We start from the raw sequence: 14986 nt of genomic DNA on the forward strand, positions 1-14986 counted from the left end.
TCCAGAACATCAAACAAGACCTCAGGAACATCATTTTTCAAGTTTTCTAGGAAGGATTCTGAACTATCCATGTTACAGGGCAAAACTGGAACTTTATTTTGTGGACAGGGCAGATGTCCCAGGAATGGTTCCACCATAACCTGAGACTGGATCTCATCATCATGAGGGGAATGTACAATATTTACTGGAACACACACTGACTCCCTAACTTCATTCTCACTGTACCCAGAATTCTGTGTGGCAGTCAAACTAGCTTGTAACTCCAAAACTGCAGAAAAACAAGTAAAAATAGCAGCAATACCTAGACAAGCCTCTAGGGGCAGGGCAGGAGATATTGTACAAGGCAATGTTGACTCATCCAGAGTACAGGGTGGAGAGTCAAAACTTCCCTCAGAGCAAGAAAGGGACTCACAAATGTCAGTGTGATTGGACATCATATTGTTATTCATGGTACAGGGCAGGTTCAGAGAAAGCGTCTCTGAATAAGGCAAAGAGGGTTCAGCATCAGATTCGCAAAACCGAAGCGCTGTCTCACTCTTAAATTCGGCTAACAATGTCGAATCCGAGGAATCAGAACGCAAAACCTGCGAATCAAAATTCACTTTAGGTTGTGAAACTGACGCTTCTATAGCGCAAACCTCCGCGATCTGCGGAGCAGACTGCAAGGCATCTAGGACTGAAACGCTGGAGCAACTGTCCCCAGGCAACGGGCCCTTACAGGTGTGAACAGGGTGAGACAGAGACTCATCTGCAGAAGAAATAGTGACATCAACAGGACAAACTTTATTAGGCATATTAAATTTACTTTTGACGCTGCATAGTCGAGAACTTTTCCCCATAGCAGGGTCACAGACGGAAGATCTCAAAGATCTGTTTCTAAATGACAAAGGATCCCACACATCCTTGAGGAAACCGGCAGACTCATGCCGATCACAATCTGCAGGAACATCCGAGAAACAGGCATCAGATCGCACAGATTCAAACTGCACACTGTCAGGAGCGAATCCTTCAGGATTCGCACAGGAATCAACCACAGCGGCACACTCATTCATTTCAGATTGCACAAAGTCAAGACTCACATGCTTTACCCCAGAAAGGCAGGAACAATCATCCGACAACGATGTCTCTTTATTGGAATCAATTGGTTGGTGTGTGTGCAACTCATCCAAAATCGTTTGCCATACATAGATCACCAGATCCACATCATCCTTGTCACATTCATCGGAATCAATCAGAAGGTACATAGAGTCAAGACAAGCATTCAAGACATCTTCGCTTTTTGCGATGTAAAAATCGCAAAAGGCTTTCCAATCAAAATCGAATTCCTCCAGCAAGGCCCCAACATCCCAGGAAGCAAATGGGGGTTCAAACAGGCCAGTATCCAGATAATCTCCATAGGGTTGGAGTTCAGGAACAAGAAGATTTTTTAACTGCTTTAATGTAGTGTGCGATCCTACCTATAGCAGGATCCACATAAGCTTTGGATTGGGGCAAAAAAGCCGGAGACGGAACAACATCATTACAAACATCAATTGGAAGTGTTTTATTCCGATGCTTGCGTTTTTTTAGTTTTTCTCTTTTTAGCCACTTTGCATGTCTGCTGTTTAAAACCTGAAGTGGCAACAGACACATTGAACTGATTGTCATACTGAAAAGTTTTGCATGGAAGGGAAAGATCAGCTGACTTATCAGCAGCTACACACTCAATCAGAGCAGGTGGTAAGCCAGGCAGTTTAAACCAGTGAGAGAATATCACTGCAAGCAACTGATACAGATTACCATTCCAAGAATTGATTTTTAACAGATTATAAGCCCAGGTGAACAGACCGTCTTTTAAGAGCACATAGGCAAACAGAAGAGCCGACGTGGACGGATCAGAAATCTGAAAGGTGGGATTCAGACAAAACCTCACACATTCAGAAAGAAATTCCGCCTTGGTCTCTGAATTAAGCCTTTTAAAGCTCTTAAAGACACAGGACCCAAACTCGACAAAATCGTACAAATCGGAATTTCCGTCTACACTGGGGTTTTGGGTTGGGCTGTTCATACTGTAACGATTGTGGAACTTTCCCCGTGATCAGCGCACAACGCGTGCGCTGACACGGCGGAAATCCTCCACAAGCGTATAATTTGCAGGAACCCAGCAAAAGGTGCTAGGCACCCGTAGAGGGAAAATTCCTGTCGGCAGATGGCGCTGGGGAGTGCAGAGGAACCAATCCTCTGTACCTCCACAAATGCCAGACAGGAATTGTACGAAACGCAGAACGCAATCGCAAGAGAGGCGATTGCGAATGAGAATGAGCAAAGGGACAGGTTGTATGTGTGTGTGCCAATCCAGTCGCCACCCCGCAACCGCATACACACAACAGCAGATATGAAATAGGAACGCGATCGCGAGAGGTGCGATCGCCAGACGAGACACAAGGCAGATCAGAACAGAATACGAGGTTAGCAAAGGCACAGCAAATAATACAATAAGGAGATACGGAAAATAACAAATGCTAGCTAACCGCGAACACCGCACTCATTCGCAACAGTGCACGCGGTTATGCGCGGTCTCCACGTGATAAGCACAATAGAGACAAGCACGCCTAACTAACCATTAACAGACAAACATGAAACAGAGGACGCGAGCGCTTGCTTAACGGTTACCTCACCGAGCCTCCAGCGTAGCAGACAGACACACGAAAACAGGGACAAGCGAGAGATAGGATCCACAGCACTAGCGAAAAGTGGCTAGTGCGATCCAAGTACAGAGTAGCAGAATAGAAGGATCCCCAGCGCTAGCGAAAAGTGGCTAGCGCGATCCCAGAAGACAGAACAGAAGGATCCCCAGCGCTAGCGAAAAGTAGCTAGTGCGATCCCAGGAGACAGAACAGAAGGATCCCCAGCGCTAGCAAAAAGTAGCTAGTGCGATCCCAGGAGACAGAACAGAAGAGATAGCTGGTAGCAACCGCTGCACCAGCTATACTCCAAGAACAGAGATCAGAACCATTTCCTGTCAACCACCATAGGGACAGGACAATGGCAAACAGGCAAGACAAGACAGAACAGGCAATACAGATAATACAATCCTAACAGCACTAGGGAAATCTGCCTAGTGCAGATTTAGGAATTACTCTAAGCTGATGTTCAAACAGAGAGCAAGGCTGACACCCCACCAGGAGTGTTACATAGGACGAAATCCTTATGAACAGCCAAGCATTGTGGGAAAGACATAGTACTTATAGTACACGCCTCCAATGAATGTGGCCAGGCAATTTGCATGACAACGTATGCAAATTCCTCTGCAAGCACAAGCTGCAAAACTGACAGAAGCTCTTCTTTCCAGAGTCCTGCAACATGCAAACCTACACAATGGTCAAAAGGCTGGCTGCCTGCACAGGCAGCTGAGCAAATCATCACAACAGGCAACCACAATAAATGTAGGTGAGAAAGGATGCAGTTTTTAGAAGGAAAGGGGGCTCTGACGTGGGGGGGGGGGGGGGGGGTGCAATTCCTAGGACCTATGCTACCTAGTACTGTACACACAATGTAATTTTCCATCTGATCGACGGGTAATATGACAGGAAGTTGCAGCAAACTGCTTCAGGTCAATAACAGGATCAATTTTACCATAATAACTTCAGAAAATCGATCAAATTATCGAACGGGAGCAGATCGGACATGGCAGAAATAATCATCCCTTTCCCATCGATTTGGCAGGAAACTGCATAGTGTGTTTTCAGCATTAAAATTCCAGATGGTAAAAAAAAAAAACTGCGTGTGAGTGTGTGTGTGTGTGTGCGTGCGTGTGTGTGTGTTGTCAATTTCCGCTCTGTGAATTTCAATAGCCAATAGAATATCCCCCGGAATCACTTGGTGTGTATGACATCATATACAGACAACTTCATCAGTCAATCAGCAATTAGCCATCTTCTTCCCTTTGCAAGACAGGAAAACTAGAAGCTAGGTAGAAGAGAGCTGTGCTGGTATTAGCAGAGAGGGAGAGACTAGATTTGCTAGGTAGCTAGCAAACAAACAATTCAGTTGGTTTTGATATATTGCTTCTCAGTTTATTTTTGATAAATAAATAACATTAAATAGCATTCAATAGTTACACAGTTTGGCTGAAAAGATACACCCGTCCATCGAGTTCAATAAGGGAAAAAAAAACACCATACTGAATCCTTTCATATTAAAAACAGGTAGCGCTGGGAATACTATGTAGTAGTTACAAAAAGTACCTTTAATTGGTGCTTAAAACATATAAATACAAACTCAGGTTCTAAAATTGCTTGAACATCGAATCACACATGTATATATATATATATATATATATATATATATATATATATATATATATATATATATATATATATATACACACATATTATATCGCCTGTCTTGCAACTGCAGTGGAAATATACATTCCCTAATTGGAACACTCCATACACAGCTCATCAACAATCATACATAGACCATCCAGTGTGTATCACAAGAAGAGGTGCTCCGTGAAAAAAAAAACTATACAAAACTATGCAATGTCAAGGTGCAGGATACTGATAGATCCAGAAAGATTATCTATGCATTCGGGTCTAGAAATATAGAATAGGAATTGAGTCTTTGCATCAAATAGTGTGTTGATAACAATGGCCCCGTATTCCGGTATTAAAATTCTTATCTTTATCAAAAAAAGAGAGACCTCTGCAATAAGTTCCATAATATGTTGGAGGTAATACACTCCAGTGTGCCCTTCAGGCTGGTAGGTGCGAGGTGTTTTCTGTCTTTACGAGTCGGAGCTCCGGCCGGCAGCTCTACAACTCTGCTTGCTCCCCGTCTATTGGAACTGCCACTCTGCGCTCCAGTGCTGTGGCTATGTGGCAAACTGGGCTGCTCTGCGTTTACACTCAGACAACTGCAGGTCCAGTAAATTTGTGCGCAAGAGGGTGTGCTGGGCTGACGTGTTTCAGCAGACACAGCCGCCTTATTCAAAGCCTATAACACAGTGAGCCGCCATCTTGGCAAGATATATATATAGTGTGTCACATTCACCCCTGCTTTTAGCATTTCTGCTCCTGGGTCCTAGAGGGAGTCTCATCTATTTTCATGCATCATTTCTCCATTCTCTCAAATATTTGCATTGATTTAGTAAGTGTGATAGCGTTCCTCATTTGCTGCATGTGTATTCCCATTATCACCTGTGCATGGTCACATATATAATGTCTTCAACATCTTCAGAATCCCCAGGTGTATAAAAATATATATACGAATACATACTCACACATATCTCAATTTCTAAAGAGACATGCAGCGAGTCAAAAAGTAGGGATAATAATAGCTATGAGAATATAAATAACAGATAGTATACAAAAATCTAGAAATCTATTAAAAATATATATATATTATAAAATATAAAATATATTTATAAAAATAAAATTATATATATATATATATATATATATATATATATATATATATATATATATATTGTATATATAAATTTGTATATAAAAATTGTATATAAAAACAAAAAAGATTTGATTTTATTGTTACATGAATGCATCACTTGCTCCACACTGGATGGTCTAACACACTGGATGGTCCACACGCCCATTCATAAAAATCCAAATACCTCAAACTCTGCATTAAGGCCCTTGGGTGCCATAGTTTCTGGCGAAAATATCCAGAAGCTCTCTCTACTGGACATACGGCAATATAGTCACCTCCCCTAGGGTCCCTACTCACCTTTTCCAGTCCAATAAACTTAGTCTCGAACATACTGCAATTATGTTTTTCTTTATAGTGTTTCGGTAAAGGTTGCCCCCCCCCATCCCTTTTTGATGTTCTTGAAGTGTTCTCCAATTCTCTCCTTCAGTAGTCTTTTTGTATTCCCTACATATATTTTCTCACACGGACAGATGATACAATATATCACCCCCCTCGTGTCGCAGGTGATTAGATTTTCAATTTTCATTGATGTATTGCCTGAGGTCACTTCCCTAATTTTATTGTAACCCCTCGTGTCCTGGCAGTTGAATCCGCACATAACCCAGTTGATCCAGGGAAAGACCAAAAATGTGGGCCAATTAGTCTTAAAATGGAAAAATTTCTTCCCAACTCCAAATGGCAGGCAGATAAATTCCTGGATAAACTATCCCGGGAATTACCTAGTAATTATAGCCGTAGATAGCCTTTAATACAAGGAAAGCATCCAAACCCTCTTTAAATGCTGATAGTTTGCCATAACAACTTCTTGAGGTAAGATATTCCAGATTTTAACAACTCTCACTGTGAAGGACCCCTTACTAAATAGATAGCAAAACCTTTGTCCCCTTGTCCGTTGTACAACTCTAGGGACAAAAAGCTAATTTGCCAAGCTTTTGTACTGTCCTCTGATACAATGTTTCTCAATTTTTTTAAACCAAGTACCCCTTGTTGCAGCTCCATCTCCCCAAAGTACCCCCAGCGACTGCGCAAGCTATATGATGAAAACAAACGCACATTTGGGTGGATAAGGGTGCTGGGTGAGTCTGGCTGAGGGTGCTGGATGGGGAGAAACTGGTGAGGGTGCTGGCTGAGTGTGATGGGTGGTGAGAGTGTTGGCTGAGGCTGGCAGAGGGTGATGAGTGGTGAGAGACAGGTGAGGGTGCTGGCTGAGGCTGACAAAGAGTGATGGGTGGTAAGAGACAGGTGAGGGTGCTGGCTGATGCTGGCAGAGGGTGATGGGTGGTGAGGGAGAGGTAAGGGTTCTGGCAGAGGGTGCAGGGGCTTAGCTAGGGGTGGGCGGGGTAGGTCATGTGCCCGCGGGCGCTGGGTCCCTAGGGGCGCCCTGCCGTGACCTGAGTTGTTTTTTTTTTATATGAGCGGGGTAAGTGTCCTGTCGCCCGCCCGCCGCTCATATCTGGAGGGGGGAGCAAGAGAGAAGGTGAGCCCCAAGGTGAGGTAAGGGGGCGGGAGATGACCCCCCTTCCCCGCTGTGCTCACCGCTCTCCCTCTTCTCTGTGCTCCTGCTGGGGGGGGGGGGGCACCTGGCTACCTATTCTGGGGACTACTATAGCCCTTGCTACATATACTGGGACATATCCCTGGCTACATGTACTGGGACATATACCCCTGGGTACATATACTGGGCATATACTTCCACTGGGTACATCTATAGACCTGGTTACCTATACTGGGGGGCACCTATTTTGGGGGAACTACTGCAAGATTAACTGTATTTTTGGGGAACCACTGCTGCCAGATTATATGTATGTTGGGGTAACCACTGCTGCCATAATATGTCTATTTTGGGGGAACCATTGGCATATCATCTGTATTTTGGAGGAACCTCTGCCTAATTACATGTATTTTTGGTGACATTCTGTCAGATTACATGTATTTTGGGGGGAAACACTATGGCAGAGCTCAAATTTCCCTGGCAGACTTTTTACACCACTGCTAAGGTCATGTATATTTGGCCCCACCCATTACCACGCCCACATTCTGTTGCATGGCCACTCCCCTTTTTGGTACCCCCTTACAGGGCGCATTAACAGTCTTTGGCCTCGATTCATCATTGTCTTTGAGATAACTTTTTCCTGTTTGTTAAATGACCGAATTCGAAGTTTATAGATTTCTAGTTGTATTCATCAAGGTTTTTCCACATTCGGTGTGAATTCGATAAAATATCGATAACAATTCGGTAACCATTCGGTAACGTGTCGATATTTCCATTTTACAGCGGTAATTTAACACAAGGCCTTAAGATTCCTGTGGAATTGTGGGTAAAAAGGCAGTCCTTTGAACACCACGTAGCAACAATCTGAATAGGGCTTAACACCTGGACCAGGATTCTGGAAGTGGCTTGGGACAATCCCACAATTTCACCAGCTGCGGATTGATAGGAGCCTTTTCTAAAAAAAAATATATAGTGCAGCTAGCAAATTAGTTAACCCTGGCACTGCCTGTGTTTTCTTACAAGATGATTCAAGAGAAATGCAGATGTCCTGGTATAGCAAATATATCTATTCTCTTGCACATTGATATAGTTCTAGACCTTATTCTTGCCCTTCTGCGCCTTTGATTCACTCTCAGCTGATAGATAACCACTTCAAATGGCTCCATCTTCTCTGTCAGCAATGATCTGACAGGAATAACGACAGAGCAGTGAAGGAGATAACTAATCCTAAATGTAACGCTAAACCACGCCCACTTTCATTTTCATGAATTGCACTTTCTTCCGTTTTAGCGCATCACTAACGAATGATTACCGAATTATTACCGAATGCTCGCTAATAGCTGTAGATAAATTTGATGAATCCTGAAATCAACTTAACAAATTTGGTATTTTACCGAACTGTCGTTAACCAATTCGATAAGTCTTGATGAATCGAGGCCTTTGTCCCGGGCGCTGAAAGCCATAGCTACACCTCTGAGAGGGTGATGAGTGGTGATGGAAAGGTAAGATTGCTGGCTGAGTGTGATGGGTGGTGAGAGACAAGTGAGGATGCTGGCAGATGGTGATGAGTGGTGAGAGACAGGTGAGGGTGATGGGCAGAGGGTGATGGGTGGTGAGAGACAGGTGAGGGTGCTGACTGAGGCTGGGACCTACCATTTTGCTGCTGACAGCACTGTCCATGACTAAGGTGAGTCTAGGCTACACGCAAGAAATGTTTGCGCTCCTGTGACCACTCTGCAGAGTTCATTAAGACTGTAACTGCCCTTGTGCAGAAAGCTCCTGGCCTCTGGAGCACAATCGGAGAGTGCGCACAGCTTGGACCATGCATGTGCAGTCCATGACCCAGCTGGATCGCGTACTTCACTGGAGCACAATAGAGGGGACCAGAAGGATGACGAGGGACCCAACAGGAGGCTGGAGGAAGACTCAGGGAAGTAAAAATATTTTCCCCCTTTAGTCTCAGAATTACTTTTGACATTTTTCAGTAAAAAAAAATTTACATCAGTCCTGAAAGATATAAAGAAGGATTGGGTCCCTCAGAAAAATGGGCAGTTTGGAGCTCTGACTGCATCCAACTATTACATATGAATGTGTATTTTGTGGATTACTTGGATAACTATAGTTGGAAAGGAAAATACAAGCTCTCATTCCAGCATGTGTCTGCACTGTTGAGGCCCTGGCTCAGACAGCGGACCAATGGGGAGCCCCGGCTGCAGATTCAAAGATGCTTTGCCCAGGCTCCTATGTGCTCATAAATTACAGTGATAGATACACTGTAATTATGCAACGGATTTTGCGGCGAGAGGCGTCGGGTGGTTAGCGGCGGTATGTATCTTTACAGGGGTGACCAGCAGGGCTACGTGGGGGGCTTCTAAAATCTGTGGTGACCCGACGGGGAGCTCTTGGGGTCTCCTTATTAAAGGAGACCCCAGATGCTGCGGCGGAAGACGGCGGCGATGTTCAGCGTGTGAGTGCGCATGTGTGGGGAGCAAGGCCGTGGTGCTGAATGACAGCACCACAGCGCAAACCTTGCTCCCCATCGCCTGAGTAATGCTCCCTAACGATCGCCCATCACGCAAAGGATATGGGCAATAGGATTTGCCGGTAATCGTCACGCGATGGCAAGGTGATAAGAAGCTCATATCTTATCACCTGGAACAGGATATGGCCCTTTGTCTTCTATCCCTCAACCAGTTCTCTATATACACACACACACACACACACACACACACACACACACACACACACACACACACACACACACACACACACACACACACACACACACACACACACACACACACACACACACACACACACACACACACACACACACATTTTCTCCTAGTCCTTGTACCCAAAGCTTCTGCACCAGTCTATTGTGGGGAACAGTGTCAAAAGCTTTGCAAAGTCCAAGTACGCTACATCTATTGCTTTCCTAAACTCTATATTTTCATTTATTGCTATAGATGCATTTATAATAAGGAATGTATAGATTACTTTATTAAACACCACCAACAAGCTACTTGCCATCATCTGTGATTACTTTTATATAGCCTCAGGGCAGAGGGGCCCATCGCAAACTTCCACCAGTAAGGCAGCTGTCAACATCCAACCAGACATGAATGATTTCAGGAGAGATAAGTTGGACTTGTCTTATGCACCTCCCATTTATGTTTTTGTTGTTATTGCCATGCTGAGGATGTATCACAAGCCAGGTGTTCGCTGGGTAACTAGTACATCAGTAGATGGCCAAAAGGCTCTCCTCTGCCTCCTTTTAGTTGCCAGGCTGTCCTGCTGATCTATCTGGCTGCAGTAGTGTCCAAATCACACTCCTGAAACAAGCATGTGGCAAATCCAGTCAAACATCTAATCTGCATGCTTGTTCAGGGTCTATGTATTAGTGGCAGATAAGCAGCAATATACCAGGCAATTTGCATTGTTTAAAAAGAAAATAAATATAGCATCCTCCATATCCCTTTCACTCCTGGGGCTTTATTCAATTCAAGTTTTCTCCTGGGAGAAAATTTATCATCTTCTGTTTAAAATAACTTTTTAGCACTCTAAAATTAAAAAAGTACCAAAAATTAGGTGAAAAACTACTGTCAAAATTATTCTGATTATGTTCTTATTAGCTGGTGGCTTAAAATGCATTTTATTGATAAGGTGTGAAAACTCAGGAGGAAAAGGGGAATTGCATATGGGTCCTGCTGTTGTTAAAAATGTTATGCAGTTATGTTGTCTTTTCAGATTACAATAATGGTTGCTTCTTATAAAATGTAACACTTTTTGAAAACACGCAGGGAATAGAAACATTTTAAAATCTAAAATGTAAACCAATGTCTAGTGTTGGAATTTGAATTAGGAATAGGAACATCATTCTAAATTCAACACCATTCAGCACTGGACCTGTGGATAGGGCCAGGGAGAGTTCACTTACTTTCGCTCCCAGCTGTGTTTCACGAGACTCCAATACTTCTTCTTTTCGGCTTTGGAAGGAGGAAGTATTGTTGGAACCTTTTCCCCACTTCATCAAGCTTGACACATACTTTTTTTTTTGGACTATAATACTCACTTTTTCTCACCCAAGTTGGGGGGGAAAGTCACTGTGTCTTATAGTCCAAATGCAAAGAGTTCCTTACTTGTGAACGCCTGCCAATACACACCTTCAACCTGCCACAATGTCAGGGATTCCCTGTACTGTGCCCATGCAGAGAAGGACACCGTGGGACAAACGGGGGACACAAAGGGGCATAGAGGAGGACACAAAGAGGAGAGAAGCAGACACAAGGGGGGACAGGAGGACACAAGGGAGACACAGGGAGACACAAGGTACAAGGGGGCATGAGGTACAAAGGGGGCATAATCCACAAGATGCCCCTTCGCCAGATTTAGTATATATATTTTTTCAAGTTTTTTGTCCTCTAAACCTAGGTGTGTCTTATGGTCAGGAGCGTCTTACAGTCCGAAAAACATGGCACTTCATAGAGCTTTGACACATATGTTGGCTCTTTCTAAATCAATAATAATATTATCATTAGGTCTCTTTTCACTTCATTAAACTTGCCCTATACATCCAATAATTATAATAATATTTAATAATAATCCAATCATTTTATCTTTTACTTTAAGATTTGGCCTTCTGAATAACTTTATTAATACCATCACTCTTCATGTTCCCAAACCGCACGCACGCACGCACGCACGCACGCACGCACGCACACACACACACACACACGCTTCAAATTCAGATCCAAATTTAATCCCCTGAGTTCTCAAAGCCCCAGTTGCTAAATTCACCTACACTCAAGTCTCAGGAGGAAGCTATACCAATTGCCCTCTCTGCCAGATTTAGTGCATTAAGAGCAAGCAAACACTGGGCTCTTTTAATTAAGAATAAATATATTTCAGAACTGATGATCAAGCAGTATATCCTTCTCTACTATGTCACCGTAGTGAGATATAGTAGAATGTAGTAAATTATTCAGGCTACCCACTTTTACATGAATGATTCTGGTTACAACATCAGAAGCACTTCGTCTACCTATATATTGCTGAATGTCCGCCCTTCCAGTGTTGTCACAGCCCAGGCTGTTTAGCTATGCGGAATTCTCCCACCAGAGTATTCTGGGAGATCAGGTATTTTTTTTTCTCTACTAGCTTCAGAACACAGAGACACCTGACAGCACTAATGATGATATGATATGTAATATTGTAAAAATAAGCAATTGTAATCATTAGGTTATTTTATCAGTAAAGTTCCCCTTTAGGTTGGCCATAAATGGGTCAGTATTTTTAATAAACCTGCCAGTGAACTACATACCTCCCCCCAAAAATAAATAAAATAATTATTGATAAACATGGACAGTTTATTGATGAAAATAGTGGTTGGAAATTGGAGGTAAATTTTTCTCAAGTGAATGAGAGGAGGAGGTCAAGGGACTGACAGCCGCATAGCTTGTACTGCATTGCCCGGTACACAGAGGCGTAGCTAAGGGTAGAGGGGGCAAGGGGGGACATCTGTCCCAGAGCACAGCATCTGGGGGGTGCTGGATCCGACTGCACCATCCCCCAATGCCTCCCGGTCCCCTTTAAATTAATAAGGAATGGGCAGATTTTCTCCACTTCTCTATCCTGCACTCTGCCCACTCCCCATCTACTCCCCTCCTCCCCCCCCTAGCCCTTCTCTCCACATCGTCAATAAAGTACCTACTTTCAGTGCATTTTTTTTTTTGCCCGGAATCCAATGCTCCACAAATGTAATTTAGCCCAATAGGTTCATTATTGAGTTAGTTCAGCGCCCACTTATTGATAATAGTTTTGGCAACAGAATGTACCCACCCGTAATAGGTAACACATGACCCACAGGAGTCCCCAGGAGGTGAAAAAACTGTACTTGTCCCCGGGAGCTGAAAAACCTAGCTACACCTCTGCCAGTACAGTGCAAGTAGTGGCAGTGGTTCAATTGATTTTCAATCTGAAATGCGGTTGCAAAAGACTCAAGTGTTTTTAGAAATCGACATATCCATACATATGCGTATTCCCCTTCACAAATAAGCACCATAGTTTACACACATCATTCTGCAGGGCAACATTTCAGAAACACAAAGAAAAAAGGTGTTTTTTTTTGTTTGTTTGTTTTTGGGTTTTTTTTTTTTTTTTGCATAATATATATAAGTACTGATTTATTAAGATGAGTGCAGTGAAAACTGGAGCAAAAATGTAACAGTTGCCCAGGACAGCTAATACATATTTTTCTTTCTAGTAGTCACCCCCATTGCCGATAAACATTTACCGTACATCTTATATGTTTCTTTCTTTATCTGTAGAACAAATTACACCATATTCAATTGTGGAAAGCAGTTCCAGGTTTATTTGCACTGTAGGATCTATACTATTTTAATGTACTAAATATGACTCATTTCATATTTATTTTTATCACATAATAATATAACATCATTGATCTATGTTGCAGAAAATACTATGAGCTCTGAAAGGAACTCGCTGCCTGGACTGCCCCAGGAGGAAGAAGGTACAACTGTAGATTTCTAAAATGTTGTGTGTCTGTTTTTAATTTGCTTTCAAACACATATAAAGTGGCATGTGATACCTCTGCTTATAAATAGTCTGAAGTCTTTTTCTGATTTCCAGTAGAGTAAGTGTTATTCATGCAAATGAGCTTGTCAAATATCTTGTGAAATTCTGTCCTTTCCTGAAAAGTAAATGGCAGCCAAAAGAGCTGAGAGAGCAAGAGAAGGCTTGAGATAAGGTTTTAGTGCAGGAACGTTCAAAAGGTCATTACTTCTAATTGTTTGTCAGCTCAGCGAGGCAGATTTGTCACAGCTACAGTTACAGTTTAAAATTAAGTCTTAAAATGAAGCCCTTAAACTGAACAAAGCATTTTATTTCCTACAGACATCTTTCAGAATGCATTCGCCAAAGACCTGGAGGTCCTAAAGACAAATGCAGCCATCAACTCATCCTTCTGTGACCTCTTTCTGTACTTCAGTGAATCATTCTCCTTGTACACTGAAAAGGAGGCCCATGTTGTGAGTTGTCATATGATGGCTGTAATCATTAGGTATATTGATGTAAGATGACACCATATAGGACTTCATCCAATGTATGTATATTTTCAAACAAAGCTCTGAAATTTAGTGTCTAGTCTAGTGTTTAGAAATGGTCAATGAGAGTCTAATAATTATGGTTTGCATGCAAATATAATGTGTAATGATCCGCTCAGCTGGATGCACTGGCAGACAGCTGTTTGACCATTCCTCTAGTCTGTGGGCTGCAGGTCTCTGCAAGAGAGACCTGTTTTTCCATTACAAGTTTCTGGTCTGTTCTGCTGCTGAGGAATTTGCATACACTCGTTATGCAAATCCCCTACCTGCCTCCTTTGATGACTGGCAGTATAAAGAGCTATGTTTCCCAGAGTCCTTTGCTGGTCATAAGAGTTAGTTCCTGTGTAACACTCGCCTGGAGTGTCAGCCTTGCTCTTTGTTTGAAGATTAGCCTAGAGTAATTCCTGGAACTGCACTAGGCAGTTTCCCTAGTGCAGTTAGGATTGCATATCTGTTTTGTTTGTCTGTTGCGATTGTCCTGTCCCAGCGATGGTCGACAGGAAGTCGTTCTGATCTTTGTTCTTGGAGTATAGCTGGAGCAGCGGTTGCTACCAGCTATCTCATCTGTTCTGTCTTACTTGGATCGCACTAGCTTCTTGCGCTAGTGCTGTGGATCCGTCTGATCTCCATCTCTCTTGCTGTACTTGGATCGCACTAGCTTCTTGCACTAGTGCTGTGGATCCTTCTGCTCTGTCTTCCTGGATCGCACTAGCCTCTTGCGCTAGTGCTGTGGATCCTATCTCTCTCTTATTCCTGTTTTCGTGTATCTGTCTTGTCTGCTACGAACGCTTGCTGGAGGCTCGGTGAGGTAACCTTTAAGCAAGCGCTCGCGTCCTCTGTTTCATGTTTGTCTGTCGGTGGTTAGGCGTGCTTGTCTCTGTTGTGCTTAACACGTGGAGACCACGCATAAACACGTGCACTGTTGCGAATGAATGCGGTG

At 43.1% G+C, this 14986-nt stretch overlaps 1 protein-coding gene across 1 annotated transcript in view; it reads left to right on the forward strand.

The window, feature by feature from the left end:
- Nucleotides 1-14986, forward strand: part of TMEM40 (transmembrane protein 40) — a 93524-nt gene that overhangs the window by 11693 nt on the left and 66845 nt on the right. Inside the window, exons 2-3 of the mRNA XM_068251731.1 lie at nt 13398-13454; nt 13838-13971. Coding sequence (XP_068107832.1) covers nt 13406-13454; nt 13838-13971 — 183 coding nt within the window. The 5' untranslated portion in view covers nt 13398-13405. The remainder of the gene's footprint in view (nt 1-13397; nt 13455-13837; nt 13972-14986) is intronic.

This window comes from Hyperolius riggenbachi, chromosome 9, assembly GCF_040937935.1.
Source record: "Hyperolius riggenbachi isolate aHypRig1 chromosome 9, aHypRig1.pri, whole genome shotgun sequence".
Lineage (NCBI taxonomy): Eukaryota > Metazoa > Chordata > Amphibia > Anura > Hyperoliidae > Hyperolius > Hyperolius riggenbachi.